Source organism: Phacochoerus africanus, chromosome 8, assembly GCF_016906955.1.
Source record: "Phacochoerus africanus isolate WHEZ1 chromosome 8, ROS_Pafr_v1, whole genome shotgun sequence".
NCBI lineage: Eukaryota > Metazoa > Chordata > Mammalia > Artiodactyla > Suidae > Phacochoerus > Phacochoerus africanus.
In genome coordinates this window covers 225,842-248,938 of record NC_062551.1, presented here as the reverse complement: position 1 = coordinate 248,938, position 23,097 = coordinate 225,842, and the positions used below count along the sequence as shown (strand labels likewise).

At 57.0% G+C, this 23,097-nt stretch overlaps 1 protein-coding gene across 13 annotated transcripts in view; it reads right to left on the bottom strand.

Moving 5' to 3' along the window:
* Window positions 1-23,097, bottom strand: part of FANCA (FA complementation group A) — a 47,304-nt gene that overhangs the window by 19,525 nt on the left and 4,682 nt on the right. For 8 of the 13 annotated variants that reach the window (XR_007136609.1, XR_007136611.1, XM_047793524.1 and 5 more), the window contains 17 exons: window positions 19,823-19,965; window positions 19,624-19,719; window positions 18,146-18,219; window positions 11,313-11,425; window positions 9,626-9,708; window positions 9,199-9,232; window positions 8,799-8,865; window positions 8,434-8,546; window positions 7,493-7,569; window positions 7,163-7,304; window positions 6,802-6,935; window positions 5,581-5,688; window positions 3,787-3,882; window positions 3,627-3,686; window positions 2,834-2,922; window positions 1,833-1,893; window positions 1,699-1,748 (listed from right to left, as the gene is read on the bottom strand). Coding sequence is in view for 9 of the 13 variants with exons in the window: in XM_047793524.1 (XP_047649480.1) it covers window positions 1,699-1,748; window positions 1,833-1,893; window positions 2,834-2,922; window positions 3,627-3,686; window positions 3,787-3,882; window positions 5,581-5,688; window positions 6,802-6,935; window positions 7,163-7,304; window positions 7,493-7,569; window positions 8,434-8,546; window positions 8,799-8,865; window positions 9,199-9,232; window positions 9,626-9,708; window positions 11,313-11,425; window positions 18,146-18,219; window positions 19,624-19,719; window positions 19,823-19,965 (1,540 nt within the window). In the remaining 4 variants the exon portion in view is untranslated. Of the gene's footprint in view, window positions 1-1,698; window positions 1,749-1,832; window positions 1,894-2,833; window positions 2,927-3,626; window positions 3,687-3,786; window positions 3,883-5,580; window positions 5,689-6,801; window positions 6,936-7,162; window positions 7,305-7,492; window positions 7,570-8,433; window positions 8,547-8,798; window positions 8,866-9,198; window positions 9,233-9,625; window positions 9,709-11,312; window positions 11,426-18,145; window positions 18,220-19,623; window positions 19,720-19,822; window positions 19,966-23,097 lie in introns of all 13 variants that reach the window. The other 5 variants (XR_007136610.1, XR_007136612.1, XM_047793521.1 and 2 more) reach the window with 1 other exon arrangement.

Sequence of the window (23,097 nt, the reverse complement as noted above, 5' to 3'; positions counted from 1 at the left end):
AAACAAATCCAAGTGACCCTGCTTTTAGGAAAAACCATCACACACGTGGATTCAGACGGTCCCAGGTGCTTCATGATACATCGGATACAAACACCTGCCAACGGAGGGTTTTGCTGCGTAGCAAGATTATCACTGAGTTTCACTTCTCTGTACTCGAATTCCGTAATTTCCCAGTTTTAAAAGTGAACTTACATTTACTTTTAATGAATGACGCCAAGAAAAGCAAGCAAAATCAGTGTCATTAAAACACAAGGTGAGTCCCCTCTGTGGTGGGTCAAGGATGCGGCATGGCTGTGAGCTGTGGTGTAGGTCGCAGACGCGGGTCGCATCTGCGTGGCTGCGGCTGCGGTGTAGGCCGGCGGCTGTAGCTCCGATTGGACCCCTGGCCTGGGAACCTCCGTATGCCGCAGGTGTGGCTGCAAAAACACAAATCAAAGAAAACAAGCCCTGTGAGAAGGACACGGGGCATCAACAGGGCAGGGGACCAGCTGGCACATTCTTACGACACAGGGACAAGTCCAAGGACAAGAGCCACAGAGGTGTGCCTGGAGAGCACCAGCCACGACTGGCCACTGACGGACGCGTGGACGGCGTCCTGGATGGCAGGACTCGGAGCCTCCGCCACGGGCTGTAAACCATGCCCACGAGACTCCGACGCAAGAGCAAAGACACAGCTGTGGTCCAGAGTGAGGCAGGGGCGCAGCCCGGAGGCTGGACCTCTAGCTTAAATAACAGAAACCAGTGCCACTAAGACAAAAAAGCAGGATCCCGGCCCGAGCATTAAGAACCTGGCAATGCCAGGGGCTGGGCTTGTTGCTAGGGTGTGGGTTTGATCCCTGGCTCAGGAACTTCCACGTGCTGTGGTTGCAGCCAAGAAGAAAAAAGACAAATTCAAGAAAAAGAAATTCACAGACACAGGGGCCACCCCTGTGACACTGTCTGCGAGCTACACCACAGCTCCCGGCAACACGGATCCTTGCCCCACTGAGTGGGGCCCACGTCCTCACAGACACTACCAGTCAGGTTTGTTACCGCTACGCCACGATGGGAACTCCGAAGTCCGACTTAGTTTTCAATTTCTGCCAGCTCCCGGCTCCTGGGGGAACTCACGTGAGCTGGGGTGGGGACCTCCGTTCTCCACCGGGTCTCCGCCCCCGCCCCCCCACCCCGATCAGCTCAGGGGAGCCTCCCTTCCTTCTCCTTCTTTGCTTAAAATCCCCTCACTGCACAATGATTATGTAGCAAAATCACTACTTTCTTTAATTCCAGACCAGTCATCCTCAAGGTTCTTGGAAAAATGCTCAGTGGTATTATTCAGATTCAAAGAAATTTTCTTTTGAAGAGCTTAACCAAGGCACGCAGAGCCATTTTTTTTTCTTTTTTTTTTTTTTTTTTCAGGGCCACACCCGTGGCACATGGAGGTTCCCAGGCTAGGGGTCTAATGAGAGCTGTAGCCGCCGGCCTACACCACAGCCACAGCCACACAGATCCGAGCCATGTCTGTGACCTACACCACAGTTCACGGCAACACCGGATCCTTAGCCCACTGAGTGAGGCCAGGGATCGAACCCGCAACCTCATGGTTCCCAGTCGGATTCGTTTTCATTTTCTAAGACTAAGACATCCGCGTGATCGCACACCTCTCTACCGAGGCAGCCGATGCTTGCTCGGCCGCCCCCTGCACAGGCCGCTGCTCACCTCCTCAGGGCCTCGATGAGAGCCGCCCGGGCGTCCTCGACGGTCGGGAGCTGAGAGAAAGCCGAGACTGAGAGGCACGTAGGAGCCCTCTGCTCTGCCGACCGGGCCCCAGGCCCCCCCAGACGTGTACTGACCACTCTCGGGGTGAGCAGCGCGGGGAGGAAGTGCGACAGGTAGTAGGGTCTCCGGAAAACGCTGCAACAGAGGAGACGGCTCAGGACGCCCACCGCCGGCAGGAGGACAGGCAGCGCGGCGGGGACGGCCGCGGGCAGGGGGCCCTGCAGCTCCGAGGACGGCGTTTGGCCATCTTCTCAGTGTCTTCTCCACTGCTTCGGGACCCTGCACACTAGGGACCACGCACACCCCGGGGGGCGGGCGTGGGTTCAGCCCAGGCCATGAGGGTGACCGTGGACAAATCGGTGTGGTTCCTTGGGCAACACCTGAACAAAGCCAGTCCACACTGGAAGCAGCCAGAATTCAAGAGGCTTGGGGCCACAGTGAATTCGGCACAACTGGCTGTCCTCCCTGTACTGGCTCCACACTGCTCACTAAAGAAGGGCTGACTGAAGGCATCATCGCTGGGAGCTCCCTGGTGGCCTAGTGGCGAAGGATCTGGCATCGTCCCTGCTGTGGATCGGGTTCCAGCCCCGGGCTGGGAATTTCTGATGCTGCAGGCGTGCCCCCCAAAATTAAGTAAACAAAATTGAAAATCATCATTGGAGAGTTCCCGTTGTGGCTCAGCAAAAACAAATCTGACCAGTATCCATGAGGACCCAGGTTCAATCCCTGGCCTCGCTTAGTGGACTAAGGGCCCAGCGTTGCCGTGAGCTGTGCTGTGGGTCGCAGAGCTTGGATCTGGCATTGCTGTGGCCATGGCCAGTGGCTAGAGCTTCGATTTGACCCCTAGCCTGGGAAACTCCATATACCTTGTGTGCAGCCCTAAAAAGCAAACAAAGAAAAAAAAAAGAAAAGAAAAATCATCATTGCTACCTAGCCTCAGTGACCGTCTGGTCTCTCTGAATAGCTCGAAGTTCAGGGCAACCTGGGCTTTTCCAGAGGAAGTGCACGCCATGGCAGGGGCTCCCCTCGCTGGGCCTCCCCCGGGACCCACGTAGCACAGGCTGCTCGGCCCCACCTGGCCTCCATGACGGCAACAGGAACCTTCCCCGTGTGTTGAAACACCGAGACGGCCTTCTCCACATCCCGGGAGGCTTGGCTGTGGGGCTGGCTCCAGGTGGGAAGAACAGAAGATTTAAAAAAGACAGAACAGAAAAGAATAAAGTAAAATAAAATAAAAGACAAGACAGGACAGGAGCAGAGCAGGGTTCCGTCTCATTGAGCGAGACCAGCAAAGGCCCAGAAAGGGATTAACCGTTGCTGCTGCCCTCAGAATGTTCAAAGCCAGCGAGGAGGGCAGCTGCCCTCCCCAGGCTCCATCCACACCCAACTGTGCCCGAGGGGGAGACGGATGAGTCCCGCGCAAGATTCTTCAGGTGGCAACGTGCAGAGACCTAGGCTGGGGCACTCAAAAAACTACAAAAGGGCAACTTGTGACCAGAAGTAGCTCTTAAACAGAGAACTATGCTAAATACTTTAAAATGTTCAGCCAACAGCGAAGCAGCCTCTCGAGGGGCTCTTGAGACCCCCAAGGTTGACGTCAGAGCGTCTTAGGAAGCAAACAGCCCGCAGGGCCAGCTGACCTCTAACTCCTCGAGAAACACGACCCTGCCCACCACCCGTCTGCAGAGCACCGGGCAAGCCAACCGCACGGCGGCGGGGGCTGCGGGAAGAGGGGTTCCCGAGCGGGGTGACCCCGCGCTGCCGTCTGAGCAGCACACACGACCCGCAAATTCAGGAGAGCGCCCCCCGGCCACGCCAGAGAGACAGGCTGAGATGCTCGGAGCGCACACGCGGCCTCGGGACGTTACCTCCGCCATGTCCCCCGCCGCCGACACATCCTCGTAGAGCCCCATGGTCTCCACAGAAACCTGCGAGGACGAGGACGAGCGCTCGTGTGAGGCCGGGCCCAGGCGGGGCGGGGCCGGACGGCAGGGGGCGGGGCCCGGGCGGGGCGGGGCCCGGGCGCACCTTGAGGTCTGCCAGGCGCGTGCGGGCCAGAGCCACGTAGTCGCTGAGGAGGGTGCGGTGCTTGCTGGGAACCAGCGGAGGGTGGAGCATGTGCACCTGCAGGCGAGGGGGCGCGTCAGCCTCGAGCCCGCCTGGACTCCGGCAAGCTCCTGGGGGGACGAGAGAAGGTGCCCGGAGGAGCCGAAGACCACAGGGCAGAAGCAGGAGGCGGCCTCGGTGGAGGCCCCGAGGTGACTGGGCTCTCGGCCGGGGGAAGCGGGCGGCCTGGGCAGGGAGGGTGCCAGGCGGGTCGGGGCGCACACACGCAACCTGGGCTGCCTGATTACATCCCAGGCACGCTTTGAAATGAAAGCTTTGGAGATCCGTGATTCAGCGGTAATGAGCCAACTAGTATCCATGAGGATGCGGGTTCAATCCCTGGTCGCATTCGGGAGTTAAGGATCCAGCGTTGCCATGAGCTGTGGTGTAGGTCACAGACACAGCTCAGATCCCTTCATGGCTGTGGCTGTGGTGTAGGCCAGCAATTGCAGCTCTGATTTGACCCCTAACCTAGGAACTCCCATATGCCACAGATGCGGCCCTACAAAGACCAAGGGGAAAAAAAAAAAAAAAAAAACAGGAAAGAAAAAAAAGAAATGGAACACAAGCTTCTTTTTATCTTGGTGGCCACGCCCACAGAATGTGTAAGTTCCCAGGCCAGAGAGGGAACCCACACCACAGCAGTGACAACACTGGATCTTCACCCTGCTGAGCCACAAGCGAACTCCTAAAACACAAGCTTCTTAACTTAAAAAAGAAGGTGAGAGTGTCCCCTTGTGGCTCAGGGAACTAAGGACCCAGCAGTGTCACTGCTCTGGGCGCGGGTTCCCTCCCTGGCCTGGGAACTTCCACATGCTCCAAGTGCAGCCAAAATTTAAACAAGCAAAAAAGGTGAGATTCATTTCCCAAGTGCTTTAACCCACAAAGCAAATGCTGCGTGCAATTATCTGATTAAAAAAGAAAGCTTAGGAGTTCTTGTTATGGAACAGTGGAAAGGAATCTGACTAGGAAGGAACCATGAGGTTGCAGGTTTGATCCCTGGCTTTGCTCATGGGTTAGGATCTGGTGTTGCCATGAGCTCTGGTGTAGGTCGTAGATGTGGCTCGGATCGGGCATTAATGTGATTGTGGGGAGGCCGGCAGCTGCAGCTCCAGTTCAACCCCTAGCCTGGAAACCTCCATATGCCGTGGGTGCGGCCCTAAAAAGCAAAAAAAAAACCACTTAGAGCAAGGCATTTTTCAATCACGGGACTAATAAACATTATGACTTAAAAACATAAACTGGAGGCGTTCCCATCGTGGTGCAGTAGAAGCGAATCTGACTAGGGACCATGAGCCGTAGCTCCAATTTGACCCCTAGCCTGGGAACCTCCATGTGCCGCGGCTGCGGCCCTGAAAAAAATACATGTAAACCACACCCAGAAGTGATGGCCACGGCTGCAGGGGACACATCCTCCAGAGTCCCCCCCTCACTCCGAAACCACATCACGTTGTACACCCGGACACGGGCCCTCAGACGCCCGCTTGCTGTCTGCGCGTGGGAAGAAGCCTGTGTGCGAGCGTGCAGACCGCTCTGCCCCGGGCTGGACACTGCGCCCACGTTCCCCCTCCTCCCGCCGCGTGGACGAGGAACTCGGCTGCCTGAGGACTGCCCCGGACACCCCCCAGGGCAGCACGTGCGCTGCGTGGCTGATGCCTGCCGGGGTGGGGGCCGTCCCCGGACGGGGGACGGAGCCCACGCTGCCGCAGTCCTCACCTTCAGGTACTGGGGGGCCTCGAAGGGCACTAGGTCAGACAGGAACTTGAAGAGGAAGACCAGCGCCTTCTTGCTGCAGCCGTGGTACCTGGCACTGCCGAAGGAGGCCTGGAGGTGGAGGGGCGAGAGGCAGGTGGCAGGACCTGCTTAGTGGCACAGCTTCGACCCCCGGCCTGGGCTTCTGCATGATATGGGTATGGCCAAAAAAATTTTTTTAAAGTTTATCTCTGTAGGAAATAGATGTTTTTGTAACCTCGGAGACACGACTATCAACCCGCCTCCATGAACTCAGGCCCCAGCAGGCACAGCCATTCCACTGACTCCCACAGGCATCTAAGCAGAAGACAACCCTGCAGAGGCCGAGGCGGGGACCCTCGGGGCAACGTGCCCCCATCACCACAGGAAAGCAGGAGTTCCCGCTGTGGCGCAGCAGAAACACATCTGACTAGGAACCACGAGGTTGCGGGTTTGATCCCTGGCCTCACGCAGTGGGTTAAGGATCCTGCGTTGCTGTGGCCTAGGCTGGCAGCTGTAGCTCAGATTCGCCCCTTAGCTTGGGAACCTCCATGGGCCTTGAGTGCGGCCCCACAAGGAAAAAAAAAAGGAAAGCAGAACATTCTGGGAACAGGTGATTCTGAAAATTACCTACAGCCTGCAGAGAGGCGCAGATGGCTTGCGGCAAGGCCCTCGGCACCTCCCGGCCCTTGTGAACAAATATGCCGATGGCCGGACAGAAGGCAGACCTTGTCATCAGAACCTGCACCCATGGGACACAAGGCTGCCCTGTGTCACCTGCCATCAGAGCGCTGGGTGGACTCCGCTAAGCCCTTCAGCACCAGGACCATGCACATGGCCAGGGAGCCCACGTGCGTCCAGCGGGGACAACTGGACAGCAACGTGGGGCCAGGAGAGCACAAGGCGAGGCTGGAGCTCTGGGAGGGAAGGAACCATGCTCATGTCCCTACGGCCACGCTGGGCAGAGCGGCTCCACTCCACACGGGAAGAAGGCCACAGCCACTCCACCCAAAACCCCCACAAAGAAGACCTGCGACCTTCAAAGATGAGGGCCTGCAGATGCCCCGGGGACAGGCTCGGCAGGCCTGGGCAGGGCAGCAGCAGGGGGCAGGGAACACCCCCTGGCACAGAGGCCCCTGTGGAGCCAAGCACGGGGCGCAGGATGAGCTAGGGCCTCGGGCCACGAGGGGAGCACAAGCGGCTCACCTGGAACCAGTCTGCATAGGGCGGGAACGCGGCGGGGCCCTCCTGTGCTGCCTGCCGCACCACCAGGAATGCGGAGACCATGCTGTCCAGGTCGCAGCTCTCAAACGCCCGGGCCAGCAGCCGGGCCACCCAGCCTGGGCGAGTCCGACCGTCAGGGCTGGGGTTCGGGACCCAGGGTCGGGGTGGCACACGGGAGGGGTTGGGACGCAGGGCGAGTGTGGGTGGAAGGCCTTCCGCCTCACGGAGATGGAAGGCGACGCCCAGGGGCTCGCTCACAAACGCCCATCCACACGAGAACGACACACACACAAGCACGCACGTGTGCACACACACGGAACACACAGGGCTCCCCCAAGCGCACCGTTAACCAGCGGCTGTGCATCCGGCAAGCAGATCACCAGTGCAGACACACAGGACAGCACGTGCTGCCAGTTCACCTCCTGAGTTTCCAGAACCTCCTGTAAACGTGCGACCAGCTCCTCGGGACTCAGAACCACGAAGAGCTGAAACGAAAGCAGGCGAACTGGACCCTCCCCGCCCGCTCCCCGCTGGACACGAGCTGGGACTGCTGCCAACGGTCGGGGAGGACAAGGGACACGCTGGCCTCCGGACGCCACTGGGCGCCTCTGAAGCGGGTCTCCGACCGCCCACCCCGCCCCGTCCCGGCCCCGGCCCCGGCCCCAGGCAGCACCTTGCGGTACAGGCCGCTGAGCAGCGGGTGGGTCCTGGCGAAGCACCACTCTCTCTGCATTTGAAGAGCGTCAGACACTTCTCGCCGGAGGAGACACAGAACCGCCTGGTCAATAACCAGCCAGAGCTCCCGCATCGAACCCTGTTTGAAGCTGCACTTTCCCAAGGCTAAGTCCACACCACGTGTCCCATGTGTGTCAGCGAGCGAGGGTCTGTGCCAGCCGTCGTCACGTTTGCTACAGACACTTGGTCACCAAGTACATCCCACAGCTGCTGCTGGGACCCCCGCCCTGTGAACGCGCCGTCGGCCAGGACGCCGCGGAGAGGGCGGCAGTTGGGGCGGCACGGACGGCCCGCGAGGCGCCTCAACTGCACGCGCAGCGCCACTGCAAACAGGGCAGCGCCGAGGGCCGCCGGTGGGACACACACGGCGGAAAAGGACTTTAAGGAGGCCACACGCCCAGGTGAGGAAACGCACTCATGGCCACAGGAGGAGCCGCGGGCTGAGGGCAGTGCTCTGAGGCCAGCGAAGGAAGGGCTTTGCCTTGACGCCATGCCACTGAATTCCAGCGTCTGTCTGGGAAGCACCACTTTTTTTTGTCTTTTTTTTGCCTTTTCTAGGGCCTCACCCGCAGCATATGGAGGTTCCCAGGCTAGGGGTCCAATCAGAGCTATAGTCACCGGCCTACACCACAGCCACAGCAAGGCCAGATCCGTGCCACGTCTGCGACCTACACCACAGCTCACGGCAACACCGGATCCTTGACCCACTGAGCGAGGCCAGGGACCGAACCTGCAACCTCATGGATACTAGTCAGATTCGGTAACCACTGCGCCACGGCGGGAGCTCCCTGGGCAGCACCACTTTTAAGTGAGGGGATGCTCCGTGGCAGGCAGTGCGCTGCTGGGGCCAAGGCCGGGGGCCTGGGCGCAGGGACCCACCTTTCAGCACAGGCTTATGGGTGAGGATCTGGGTCAGAGTGTGACAGAAGAACCGCTTTGGAGATTCTGTAGAAATGATGCTTTGATACGTGTGTCTGCTGAACGTGCCGAACCTGCAGAGCCGCAGAAAGAGGCTGGGGGAGCAAGCCGCCTCCAGGGTTCCGTGTGCCCACAGCACAGAGGTGCCAGCAGGCGGCACGCCTGGGGCTGGGTCGCAGGTTCCCCCAGCGCGTGGCCATGGGCCCGGGGGGCGGCCGCAGGGCAGCCAGGGTGGCCCTGGAAAGGCGGGCACGGCCCACCATCCTGATGGTGCGGCAACAGCAGAGGTCACAGGTCCTTCGCGAGGGACCCGCCCCAGGACTCACCAGCACCTCACCGCCTTGTACGCCGCTGACTCCTCCTGCAGCCCGGCCGCCAGAGCTTCCAGCGCAGCTGGGGCAGAAAAGAGACGTCAGGTATGACTGTCCAGCAGCAGCAGCCCCAACCCGGCATCTGTGGACACATGCATTTACGGGCTCCTCAGCTTCCCACCCTGACGGCACAAGCCTGTCAAGCTGCCAGTGTCTCGGGGGTCCCGGATTCGGGCCTTAAAGATCCAGCACAGTTCAAGGGCAATGAGAAGCCCCCAAACTTAGAGCAGGACAACGGTGGAGCCCGCTGGGCAAGCGGGCCCCAAATCAAAGCACGACCGGGGCCTGCGGGGGCCAGGACGTGAAGGCCCAAGCCAGGAAGCACAGCGGGACGGCCTGGCCGTGAGCCACTCACAAGCCAACATTCTCTGCAGGACATCAGCCGCGATCTGTGGGGACAGAAAATGCAGTTGCTCGCATGCGACAGAAACAGCAGCCTCGGGTTCGCGAAGAGCCCGACGTGAGCAGACCCGGAGCGGACAGGCGGAGGGCCGCATGGCAGAGCCCCTGCGGACAGCTCTGCAGGACGGTCCCGCGCCCCCACAGCCTCAAGCACGGCACCGATTCTGGACCGGCAAGGCTTTTAGCCCAGAGGGCTTGGGAACAGAGGCCTGGGGAGAGGCCACAGCCCAGGGCCCCGGGACCACACCCGCCAGCACAGCCGACGTCCCACGGACGCCGCGGAACCGCACCGGGAGCTGAGCCGCACTGGTGCCCGCCGCCAGCCAGAACTCCCCGAGAGGAAGGGGAATGAGGCCACCACAGCCTCGCCCTGCTCGCACCTGGGTCACCGGCTCCGGCTCCACAGTGCTTCTCGGGTCCACGTTTTTCGGGAATCCTCTCAATACAAACATTTGCACAAAATCTGAAAACCAAGGAACCAAAGCGTTTCCATTCACCGTGGCCCCTGGGCAGCCGGGAGTCCCACAGACCACCAGCTTCCCAGGGCCCAGAGCCGAGCTGCGGTGACACCAGCTCCAGACACCGAGGAGCCCCAAGGCCAGGCTCCCCAAACCCAGCCAGCCACAGCCTCCACTGGCCTGCTATTCTGCTCTGGAGACACAGGTTTACGGGAAGGGTTTTCTCTCGCCAAACACACACAACGGACTAAGGCCGTCTCGCGGGCCTTCTCTCTAGCTGCTCCTCCAGGCCCTGGAGCCGCCACACGGAGCGGGTGATGCAGGGAATGAACGCTCGCCTTCAGGGAGGACAGAGCAAAGCGCCTCAGAGTTAAGAGCATGTCTCCCTGGGCCTAGTGATCAAGGAGCTGGCAGCGTCACGGCTGTGGCTCAGGTTTGATCCCTGGCCTGGGCACTTCCTCGTGCTGTGGGCGTGGCAGAAAAATTTTAAAAAGACTCTGTCAAATTACAACCTGAACTTCATCTGAGGGAGCGCCCGTCATGCTTCATTGGGAACGAACCCAACCAGTATCCATGAGGATGCGGGTTCGATCCCTGACCTCACTCAGTGGGCTAAGGGTCTGGTGTGGCCGTGGCGCAGGCCAGCAGCTATAGCTCCCTAGCCTGGGAACCTCCATGTGCCGCAGGTGCAGCCACTGAAACATAAACTTTCTCTGAGACCGGACTACAGGACCGAGGGCTCATGACGCAGGCCACCAAGAAGGTTTTAAGAGACAGAAATCCACCTTTTGCAAAGAAAAGCGGTCCAGGAGTTCCCTTTGTGGCGCTGCAGTTAACAAAACTGACTAGTATCCTTGAGGACATGGGTTCAATCCCTGGCCTTGTTCAGTGGGTTAAGGATCCGGCGTGGCTGTGGCTGTGGCTGTGGCGTAAGCCGGCAGCTGTAGCTCCGATTCGACCCCCAGCCTGGGAACCTCCACATGCCATGGGTGTGGCCCTAAAAACAAAAAATGAAAAAAAGACGAAATAAGAAAAGCGGCCTACGAGCCACCTGCAGGGAGCACACAGCCCTTGTCTGTCTCCATCTGAGCGTGGCCTCCATTCCTCGGGACTGATCGGCACAGCGGCAGGGGTCAGGCCCACCCTGTGGAAAGGTGCCAGGAAAACACGGGGGTGGCGCCGGCCAGGTGTCCGCGGCCAGGCGGCCCTGTGTGCCCAGGGTGCCCACAGGGAGGTTCAGACGCCAGCCCTAGTCCCACTCTGCTCCTTCTGCGCAGTTCTGAAAACGATGCTGCAGAGTTGAGCTGGGGACAGCCGAGCACTGGACGCTGCTGCCTGGCCCCGTCCTGGGGCCCTCACTTCCCAGAGCGGGGCTGTGGGCCGAGGGAGCTGCCCTCCCACCACCGGCAGGTCACAGCTGCATTTCTCAGGCAGCAGCTCGGCCCCAACACAACGATCGGGTAGACGGGCGCCATAGCTACAGTCTCCACGCAACCCACGTGAACACACACCCCCGACAGCTGCGGAGATGGTCGCCGTGTGGGGACCGCCCTGCGCCCGCTGACCTGCAGGGACCTCACCCTGGAACGTGCCTCGCTCGTTAGCTCACCGGTCAGCATAGCTCTGGCGACGTCGGTGTGCGGACTGGACGCCTCCATCTGCTCGCAGAGGTGGTACAGGCTCCCGGAGAGCCAGGTCCCCGCGGCCTGGACGTCAGCATGGCTGTGGACACAAGCACACGGCTCAACCCAAACCCATTTCGTTTCCATCCACACTCACTCCACCGGGAAGCTCAGGCCAGCAACGGAGAGCCAACACCTGCTTCCGCGTCCCGCCCCAAGTCACAGCAAGGCCAGCTGACACACGATGGTGGCCACCCACAGCAAAGATGGTCATTTTATACAGCGGGCCCTCGCTGTCCACGGGCCTGGCATTCTGCACAGGCCTGACCGGGCTGCACGCCCCGCTCATCACGGGAGCAAAGACACAGCTGGCGACTCGTGTTAGGACAGGCTCTTTGGATAAAGTGTTTGCTTTAGGGGAAAGGGGGGCAGGGATACATTTGGAGTCTGGGCTTAACAGATACAGATCGTTACACATAAAACCAACAGTAAAGACGGGCGGGCTAGCACAGGGAACTGCACTCCTGTCTTGTGACAACGGAAAAGAATCTGAAAAAGAATGGACATAGGTGTAGAACGGAGTCGCTTTTTGCCGTACACCCGAAACACCGTAAATCAACTATACATCAACGAAAAAAATAAAACTTAAAACTCGTCATTTTTCACCTGGAGTAGCTTTTGCTGCTGTTGGGCAGGCAAGTCCGTTCAGTAATAATGAATGAGAGCGGCTGTCGGGGGTCGAGCGCCACACTCCGCGTGGCCTTTGAAGCGTCGTCTGGGGGCAGAGCCGTGGGCCCGGGACGCCTCGCCGGCCACGCCTGCGGCTCCCTGGCGACCGTGACACCGAGCTGCTTCCCACGTGCGTGGCTACGTGCAGACAGTCTGCAGAGAAACGTCTACAGAACTCCTTGTCCAGTTTGTAATTGGGTTATTTTTTGGATAAAGGATAGGAATTCTTCATCTACTCCATACACTGGATTCTTGAGATGTGTGATTTGCAAACAATTTCTGTGCACCATCTCTGCCTTGCCTTTTCTTTTTTGAAGTCTAATATGGACGGAAGTTCCTGGGCCAGGGATCGAATCTAAGCTGTGGCTGTGGCAATGCCAGATCCTTTAACCCACGGCACTAGGCTAGGGATTGAACCCACACCTCGGAAACGATGCCACCACAGAAACAATGCCAGACCCTTCACCTCCTACGCCACATCGGGAACTCCTGAAGTTTTAAAATCTGATCAAATCCAACGGATAAATTTTTCCTTTAGTTGCGTGAATCTTAGGTATCATGGCCAAGAAACTACTGCCTGATCCAAGTTCGCGTGGGTTTTCTTCTGGGAGTTGTATGGCTTTAGCCCTTTCACGTAGGTCAGTTAACTGCCGTGTGTGGGGTGAGACACGGGTCCGACTTCATTCTTCTGCATGAAGACGCCCGCCTGCCCGCCCATCACTGAAGAGACCTCTCTTCCCATTAAAAGCCAACCGATGGAGTTCCTGCGGTGGCGGAGGGGGTGAAGAACCCAACAGAGTGTCCACGACGATGCGGGTTTGATCCCTGGCCTTGCTCAAGGGCTTAAGGACCCACTGTTGCCACAGCTCTGGTGTAGGTCGCAGATGTGGCTTGGGTCCTGCGTGGCTGCGGCTGTGGTATAGGCTGTCAGCTGCCACTCCGATCAGACCCCTCACCTGGGAACCTCCATGCGGCTCGGGCCCCCAAAACAAAGGAAAAACCACAAGCAACCACAGACATAGGAGTTTCTGTCTACTCAACCCGCGCGTCTGTCCTTCTGCTGATACTGCACTGCCTCGACAACTGCGGTTTCTAGTAAGTTCCGAAACCACAATGTGGGATTCCGCCCGTGTTGCTCTTCTGGAAAGCTTCTGGCTCTTCAGGCTCCCCTGCATGCCAGGATCAGGATGAGCTTGGCAGGGTCCACAGAAAGGCCGCTGAGACCTGGACAGAGGCTGCCCCCGGAGCACAGGCTGCGCTGGGCAGGCACTGCCGGCCTGACACGATCACCTAATAATCCGCGAACACGGAAAGTCCACTCATTTGGGTCCTAACTTGATGCTTTCCAGTTTTCAGTCTTGTTCTTTAACTTTATTCCTAATTTCCTCTTTTTTTTTTTCCGGCCATGCCCACAGCAAGTAGACATTTCTAAGGCGGGGACTGAACCCAGGCCACAACCGTGAGGGTGCTGCATCCTTAACCTGATGAGCCACCAGGGAATCCTCTAATTTCCTCTTCTTTTTTTTTTTGTCTTTTGTTGTTGTTGCTATTTCTTGGGCCGCTCCTGCGGCATATGGAGGTTCCCAGGCTAGGGGTCCAATCGGAGCTGTAGCCACAGGCCTACGCCAGAGCCACAGCAACGCAGGATCCGAGAAGCGTCTGCAACCTACACCACAGCTCACAGCAACGCCGGATCGTCAACCCACTGAGCAAGGGCAGGGACCAAACCCGCCACCTCATGGTTCCCAGTCAGATTCGTTAACCACTGCGCCACGACGGGAACTCCTAATTTCCTCTTTTTGATGAGATACTGCGTGGGAATGTTTTGTTATTTCACGTTCAGATTGTGCGTTGCTCTCATATAAAAACGTCGCACCTGAGGTCTGCGTGCTGGTTTTGTATCCTGCAAGCTCGCTGAGCTCACTCGAGGGCCCGGAGCTCTCTCTGGCGGAAGGTCATCTGCAGGTGGCTTCAGCTGGGGCGCCGAGTGGTCTTTGCGGCCTAAGCCCCGGCTAGAAACTGCGCTGACGGGTTCTAGAAACTGTGAACAGACGCGTGAAGCCTCCTGACCGCAGGCGGGCACTCAGTCCCCTCACTGAGCTGTGACCGTGTGGTTCTCATCCTGGGCTGTGGCAGCTTGAGGAGCTCCGGGCCTCCGGGCGAGCGGCCTCGTTCTCATGAGGCTGCCCCCGATCTGGTCACCCGCCCCTGACCTGCTGAGCCCAGCTCTTGCCGCGATGCTGTTAATACAACTCGCTTTCGGGTGTTAGACCGACCCCGCACTTGGGGTCGGTCCTCTACCAGGGGTTCCCTCTGCGCGTGTGGCTCGATTCCGAGCGCAAACGTCTGGAGGCTTTTCCCTGCGCGTGTGTCACGGCCGCGGGTGCGTTTCTCACCCCGCGGCACCTTTGTCCGGCTTGGATGGCGGGGCTTTGCGGGGCTCCAGGCGAAGGTGAAAGTGGCTCCATCCGTCTTTGTTTTCTGGAAGAACTTATGAAAGAGCAGAAATTTCCTCCTCCAATGCTTGGTAGGCATCACGGGAGAAGCCAGGGCCTGAGATTTTCTTGGTGGGAAGACTTTCAGTGAGGAAGTCAACGTCCTTGCTACAGAGACACTCAGAGTTCCTTTTCACTTTTGATTTGTTTTTTGACCACCGTGTCCTGCAGCTTGATGTGGGAGCTCAGTTCCCACACCCAGGCCTGAACCCAGGCCACCGGAGGGAAAGCAGCACATCCTAACCACCAGACCGCCAGGGAACTCCCTGACCTGCTGATAAGCCAGGGCGGTATTCCGCACCTTTCCGGAAATCCACACACTTCATCTGTTTTCAAATTTATTGGCATAAAATCATTCACAGTGGTACCTGTTCCACGACGGGAACTGCTCATTCTGGATTTCAGCCGTCTGTGTCTGGTTTTTGTAGTCAGTCTAGCCAAAAGTCTGTCCGTTTTGCTGCTCTTTTCAGAGATGGATTTTGTGTTTCACTGACTTTTCTCTGTTCTCTGCTTAGTTCATTGGTTTCTGCTCTTCCTTCTGCTTCCTCTGGCTTTGGTTTTTCTCCCTAGTATCTTAAGGTCAATAGGATCCTGATTTGAGGTCATTCTTCTTCCTCTTTTCTTTTTTTAAGGCCACACTCACAGCACATGGAGGTTGGCAGGCTAGGGGTCGAATCGGAGCTACAGCTCCTGGCCTACACCACAGCCACAGCACCTCAGGACCTGAGCCACGTCTGCGACCACAGCTCACGGCAACGCCGGATCCTTAACCCACGAAGCGAGGCCAGGGATCGAAACCGCAACCTCGTGGCTCCTCATCGGATTGGTTTCTGCTGCGCCACAATGGCAACGCCTCTTTCTCTTAATATAGGCTTTCACAAATATAAATTCCCCTCAAATTCAACAGCAACAACAAAAACAACTCAATCAAAAATGGGTAAAAGAGGAGTTCCCGTCACGGTGCAGTGGTTAATGAATCCGACTGGGAACCATGAGGTTGCAGGTTCGCTCCCTGGCCTTGCTCCGTGGGTGAAGGAGCCGGTGTTGCCGTGAGCTGTGGTGTGGGTCATAGATGCGGCTCGGATCCCGCGTTGCTGTGGCTCTGGCGTAGGCCGGCGGCTACGACTCTGATTAGACCCCTAGACTGGGAACCTCCATATGCCGCAGGAGCAGCCCTAGAAAAAAGGCAAAAAGACAAAAAAAAACGTAAAAGAACTAAATAGACATTTATCCAAAGAAGACATAGGAATGGCACATACGACATACGAGTGCCAACAGGCACGTGAAAAGATGCTCAACATCACTCATTACTAGTGGGACACAAATCGAAACCACAGGGAGGCACCGCCTCACTCCAGTCAGCAAGGCATCATTAAGAAAAGAAAAACCGAAAAAGGGAGTTCCCTTGTGGCACAGTGGGTTAAGGACCTAGCCTCACCACAGCTGTAGCGTAGGCTGCAACTGGCGTGTGGGTTCAATCCGCAGCCCAGGAACTTTCTAAGAACTGCTTTAGCAGCATCCCACAAATTTTGGTATGTTATTTTCCCATTTCTTGCATTTCCTAATTTCCCTTGTGACTTTTCTTGCTGACCCACTGCTTATTTAAAAGTGTGCTGCCAGGAGATCCTGACACGGCTCAGCAGAAATAAACCCAAATGGTACCCGTGAGGACACGGATTTGATCCCTGGCCTCGCTCAGCGGGTTAAGGATCCAGCACTGCCGTGAGCTGTGGTGTCGGTCACAGACGAGGCTCAGATCTGGTGCTGCTGTGGCTGTGGCGTAGGCCGGCGGCTACAGCTCCGATTCGACCCCTAGCCTGAGAACCTCCATATGCTGCGGGTGTGTCCCTAAAAAGCAAAAAAAAAGGTGCTGCTGGAGTTCCCACGTGGCTCAGAGGGTTGAGGATGAGCTGTTGTCACTGGGGCGGCATGGGTTCGAACCTTGGCCCGGGAACTTCTGGTGGCCACAGGCAGGTAGGCACGCGGATTAAGTTCCAAACACTGGGGGCTTCGCAAGTGCTCTTCTGCTGTTGGGTCCATTCAGTTCCTTGGTGGTTGGAAAACACGCTTGGTGATGCCAACACTTTTTAACTTACTCTGCCTCCTTCATGGCCTCTCCTGGCGACTGTTCTATGCCTGAGAAAACGGCTGTGCCCTGCTGGGCAAGACGCTGCTGGTCTGACCGCTGAGGGACCCATGAGCGGGAAGACTGGAGGCGCCAACACTCTGCCAGGGAGTCTGTCTCCCCTCGATTCGCTCACGTTTGCTTCACGTAGTTGGTGCCCTGACACCAGATATCCGTTCGGAGAGGTGTCTTTGGCGCAAATGCATCCATCTCTTATAATGTGGTGTGAGCCCACGTCACGCCACCAAAGCTTTCACCACGGCGCTTTTGACTCTGCGTCTGCCCCCCCGGGGCCACTGACGTGTGCGCTCCTCAGTCCCACGTGAGCCACACAGAAGCTCTCTTACCCCTGCACGGGGAGGGACCCTGGGTCCGCAGAAGGGAACAGGGCACTTGGCCTGTGCCTCTCTCTCCACCCCAGGCTGCTTGCACCGGACCTCCGGCTCCCAACCTTTCCTTCCTGGCCCCTGGACGCTTCCAACCGCACTCCGTTTATAACCCTTCCTGACGCTTGGTGGGATTCGGGAGGTAACTAAAGCAGCTGCACACGCTCTATCAACCATATGTACCCAAGAATCTCTCTCCCATTGTTTCAAAGTATTTTATCCCACTATGGATTGTAAATTGGTGCAACCACTGTGGAAAACAGTATGGAGATTCCTCAGAAAACTAATCATAGAACTCCCATTGGATCCAGCAATCCCACTCCCGGGCGTCTACCCAGAGAAAACCACGACTGAAAAGATACCTGTACCCCAGTGCTCACTGCAGCCCTCGATACAACAGCCAAGACATGGAAACAGCCTAAACGTCCATCGACGGAGGAGTGGATCAAGAAGGTGTGGTGCATATACGCAGTGGAATATTACTCAGCCATTAAAAAGAACGAAATACCAGCATTTTCAGCAACATGGATGGACCTAGAAACTATCATGCTAAGTGAAGTCAGCCACACAATGAGACACCAACATCGAATGCTTTCATTGACGTGGAATCTGAAAAAAGGACAGACGGAACTTCTTTCCAGCAGATGCGGACTCACAGACTTTGAAACACTTAGGGTCTCCGGAGGAGACAGTTTGGGGGGTGGGGATGTGCTTGGGCTGTGGGAGGGAAATCCTGTGAAACTGGATTATGATCATTATACAACTACAGATGGGATCAATTCATTTGAGTAATTAAAAAAAAATTTTTTTAAAGGAAAAAAAAAAAGCATTTTATCCCACTCTGTGTCTCATACAAAGAGCACATGGCGACGTGTCCGCATGGTGAGGGGCTCGACAGTCTAAGAAAGCGGGTTCGCTGCGTAATAAAGCCACTGCTCCTGCAGCTGTGCTCTGCTCTCCTCTACAACAAGTCACTCCAGAGAACACAAAACCAACCATGTGATGGCAACGGAATTTGATGCTACATAAAATTGTAATTTTTAATTCAGGTGTTTGAATGAATGCTTAGTAACCAGTGTACGTACCTTTCCAGGAGTTCCTGGAGACTTACGATGTTTTGAACATGAAGATGCCACACGGCTTCAAGCAGCAAAGAATTCTGAAGAAAAGGACACAAATGAGTCCTTCACACACAGACACACACACGCCCCTTCCTGACGAACCCTCAGCCTGCGCTCAGAAGCGCCAAGCTCTGCTGAAAACCAGCCGTGCGTGCCCCCCTTCCCAGCACCCAGCAGGCACAGCCCCTCGCCCCCCTCAGCCCCGCCACCACCTGTGCCTCACCGCTCACGGGCGTCTGGCCAGTTATCAGTGCCAGGCCCCGAGCGCGGCAGCTGAGCTCTTGCGCCACACGTGGGACAAAGTGGGGAGAGGCCCCCGCCGGCGCCTGGCTTTGCCCTTTGCTTCTTGCTCTGCGCACACTGGTCTCATCTAACAGCCAAGCAATGGCTTTCACTCTGCGCACATCTGTGAGCGATGGAGGTGCCACGGTGGCTCAGCAGGCTAAGGACCCGCCTGGCATCCATGAGGATGTGGGTTCGATCCCTGGCCTCGCCCGGGGGCTAAGGATCCGGTGTTACCGTAAGCTGCGGTCAGGGTCATGGATCCCACATTGCTGTGGCTGTGGGGGAGGCCAGCAGCTGCAGGGCTGAGTCGAACCCTAGCCTGGGAACCTCCATACGCCACGGGTAAGGCCCTCAAAAGAAACACAAAAAATAAAAGACAGGAGTTCCCGTCGTGGCGCAGTGGTTCACGAGTCCGACTAGGAACTGTGAGGTTGCGGGTTCGGTCCCTGCCCTTGCTCAGTGGGTTAAGGTTCCGGCGTTGCCGTGAGCTGTGGTGTAGGTTGCAGACGCGGCTCGGATCCCGTGTTGCTGTGGCTCTGGCGTAGGCCGGCGGCTACAGCTCCGATTCGACCCCTAGCCTGGGAACCTCCATATGCCGCGGGAGCGGCCCATGAAATAGCAAAAAGACAAAAAAAAAAAAATAATAAATAAATAAAATAAAATACAAAACAATCTATAAGCCAGAGCTCCCACTGTGGCCCCGTGGGTTAATGACCCAAAACCGCCACACCTGCGACCCGGGTTCGATCCCTGGCCAGGGAACCTCCATATGCCATGGATGCAGCCAAAAAAGAAAAAAAATCTGTAAGAATACTGAATCCAAAAGGCTTCAGAAAAGAACAGGTAAGATTAATTTGGAAATGACACTTTTCTAGTTAGCTACTGCCCAGGACATTGTTCCTAAGAACACATCTAAGAAGACAGAACACGGCGTTCCTGTGGGACAGTCCAGTGTTGCCAGTGGGGGGATGTCGGCAGCTGTGGTAACCGAGGGCCCTTCCCTCCAACCCCAGCGGCACCTCCTGAAAGCCTCGCCCCATCTCTGCAAGGACCCGACACGCTCGGGGGGGATTCCGAACAAAACCTGGGGGTCCCACGGGCTCCCGCAGAACCAAGACAACCTGCTTCAATGTCCTGAGAAGACAGCAGCGCCTCACCTGTACCTTCCAAACCTCCCCACAGAAGCAGCGACGGGAGAACATGCCGTGTGCTGTGAGGTCCCGGGCCGTCCCCAACACGGAAGGCAGTTTCTTCTGGAAAGAGAGACGAAGGCTTCCTAGGACACGGGCTTAAGCATCCGGGTCTCCCGTACCGCAACAGCTCCGCCCCCGGACCCCTGAGCTCCCACATCCGTACCCTCTGCTCTGGGGTCAGCAGCACCCGGGGCGAGGGCCTGGCGTCCGAAGCACAGATCCGTGCAAGGGCAGAGGCCACCACCTGGCTGGACAGGACTGCCACCGGAACGCCCAACCGCGAGGCTTGATCCCGCAAAGCGGAGCCTTGGAGACAAAACAAAGCCCAGAGCAGGTTAAATGCCTCCTCTGGAGCAGCAGCGTCGCAGAAAACCGCCTTTCAAACAGGAGAGGAGATCCAGGCAGAAGCACGAGGCCCCAGACAACTTCGGGGCTCAGGGCAATCGGGGCAGCTGCCAAGGCCCGCGCTGGGTATACACACTGTGCGCTTGGTGTGACACAAACGAGAGCTTGGCAGGCGCAGTCTAAGAACTTTATCAGCTCTGCACAAGCAACAGAGAACTTTTAATGAATTCCTGTTTACAAAGTTCCAACGCCCGTAACCATGCACTGTCTGAAGGACGTGGGGTCTGGGTCCCCACGCTGGCCAAACACCTGGGGGTAGGGGTAGGGCCACAGGTGGGCCCAGGTGGAAGGTGGGTGCCGGGCCGCAGGCAGCCACCTGCCTCCTGAGGCCCAGGCCCCGGTGTGCACGCAAGGAAACCGGGAATGCCAGGCAGGCTGAGCATGCAGGCGTTTTCTCGTTTACTGACAGCAAGACTAGTTCCAATAAAAACAGCCACGTTCATTATCTCAAGGCTCTGAAAACAGACAGCCCTTCTAAAGGTTCCCACAGACACTGGTTGGTCAAGAAATCATTCATGGGAGTTCCCTATGTGGCTCAGCAGCAACGAACCTGGCCAATATCCATGAGGATGCAGGTTGGACCTCTGGCCTCGCTCAGGGGGTTAAGGATCCAGCATTGCTGTGAGCTGTGGTGTAGGTCACAGATGCGGCTTGGATCCTGGGTTGCTGGGTCTGTGGTGTAGGCTGGCAGTTACAGTTCTGATTCGACCCCTAGCCTGGGAACTTTCATATGTTGCAGGCGCAGCCCTAAAATGCAAAGTAAACAAAAAATAATAATTCATGGTAGAAAAGCAGAAAATGCTTATTTCTAGCCATTTCTTTCCTATTTGTCTCCAAAGGAGAGTTTATTTCTTTCCTTTTTTTTTTTTGGTCTTTCTGTCTTTTTTGTTGTTGTTGTTATTGCTATTTCTTGGGCCGCTCCCGCAGCATATGGAGGTTCCCAGGCTAGGGGTCGAATCGGAGCTGTAGCCACTGGCCTACACCAGAGCCACAGCAACGCGGGATCTGAGCCGCGTCTGCAACCTACACCACAGCTCACGGCAACGCCGGATCGTTAACCCACTGAGCAAGGGCAGGGACCGAACCCGCAACCTCATGGTTCCTAGTCGGATTCGTTAACCACTGCGCCACGACAGGAACTCCCTCTGTTTTTTTTTTTCTGGCCACCTCAAAAGGCACATGGAGTTCCCAGGCCAGGGATCAGATCTGAGCTGCAGCTGCAACCTAAGCCACAGCCAGATTCTGAAACCACTGTGCCGGGCGAGGAATCAAACTTGCATCCCAGGGCTCAAGAGATGCCACCGATCTCACTGCACCACAGCAAATTCCACATTTCTGCTTTTATGTACAAGGCTTTTATCTTTTTTTCTTCTTGGCTGCACCTGTGGCATGTGGAAGTTCCTGGGCCAAGGAATGAACCTGCATCACAGCTGTGGCAAGCTGGATTCTTTTTTTTTTTTTTATCTTTTTAGAACTACACCTGCAGCATATGAAAGCTGCCAGACAAAGGGAGGAATCAGGGCTTCAGCTGCCAGCCTACGCCACAACGAGAGGATCGCTGGATGTGAGCCGTGCCTGCGACCTACACCACACAGCTCACGGCAAAGCTGGATCCTTAACCCACAGAGTGAGGCTGAGGGATCAAGCCTACATCCTCATGGATAGTAGCTGGGTTCACTACTGCTGAGCCACCCCAGGAACTCCCAAAGCTGGATGCTTAACTGGCTGTGCTACATGGAAACTTCCAGAAGCATTTTATTTTTTCACACAAATATGAATATGCATGGTAGCCACGACCTTCAGCAGGAAAAAGTAGTGAAAAATTCCCAAGTTGAAGGTCTGTTTCTATGTCTGCAATCAAGGGGAGGAGCTCCTGGAGTTCCCGTCGTGGCGCAGTGGTTAACGAATCCGACTAGGAACCATGAAGTTGCGGGTTCCATCCCTGGCCTCGCTCAGCGGGTGAAGGATCCGGCGTTGCCGTGAGCTGTGGTGTGGGTCAGAGACGTGGCCCGGGTCCCGCGTTGCTGTAGCTGTGCTCTAGGCCGGCAGCTACAGCTCCCATTCGACCTCCTAGCCTGGGGACCGCCCCTAGAAAAGGCAAAAAAAAAAAAAAAAGACAACGGGAGGAGTTCCTTTGGAAGCTCTCGCCCCGACTCACAGGGGGAGCGTGGCTGAGCTGGCCCTGCACCCGAGGGCGGCTGCCAAGGAGAGCCTGCGGCGTGATGCTCTTGACGGAACTTGAGATCAGTCGAGTTCCCGCTGTGGCGCAGAAGCAGCAAAAGCAACGAGTATCCATGAGGATGTGGGTTCGATCCCTGGCCTCGCTCAGTGGGTGAAGGACCCGGCGTTGCCATGAGCTGTGCTGTAGGTCACAGATGCAGCTTAGAGCCTGTGTTGCTGTGGTGTAGGCCGGTGGCTGGAGTTCTAATTCGAGCCCTAGCCTGGGAACTTCTATATGCTGTGGGTGCAGCCCTGAAAAACTAACTAACTAAAACAAATCAGTAGGTCAGTTCAAGCCATGGCGCTCAGTCTGCAGGGGACGTGGCTCCAGGGCTGCCAAGGCCACCAAGATCAGCAGGGCCTCACGCTCCTTAAAGGAGACAGTGCGGAATGTGCACGGAACCCACACGCCCCTCTCACACAGCTCAGGTCACCTCAGGCACTGGCCATGCCTGACACGGTGAAATGCAAAGGAGACAGTTGCCCGCACACGGCAAATTCAAGTTTTGCTCTTTGGAACTTGGCAGAATTTTTTTATCCACAAATTTTCTATACGCAGTTGGCTGAAGCCAGTGATGGGCACCCTGCAGATTCAAGGCCGAGTGCATCTCTGAGGGGACAGGCACGACAGGGTAGAGACCCCAGTGTCCAGAAAACGGCGCCTCTTGTTTCCCACAGAACCCCCATCTCCTGACTCGCCTTGCGGGGCCGGAGACACAGGCACAGCCTCGTTCACTGCCCCTCGCAGCCCCTGAGCTCTGCGGGGACGCCGCGTCCCGCCAGGTCGCCGGCGCCTTGTCCCAACAGCATCTC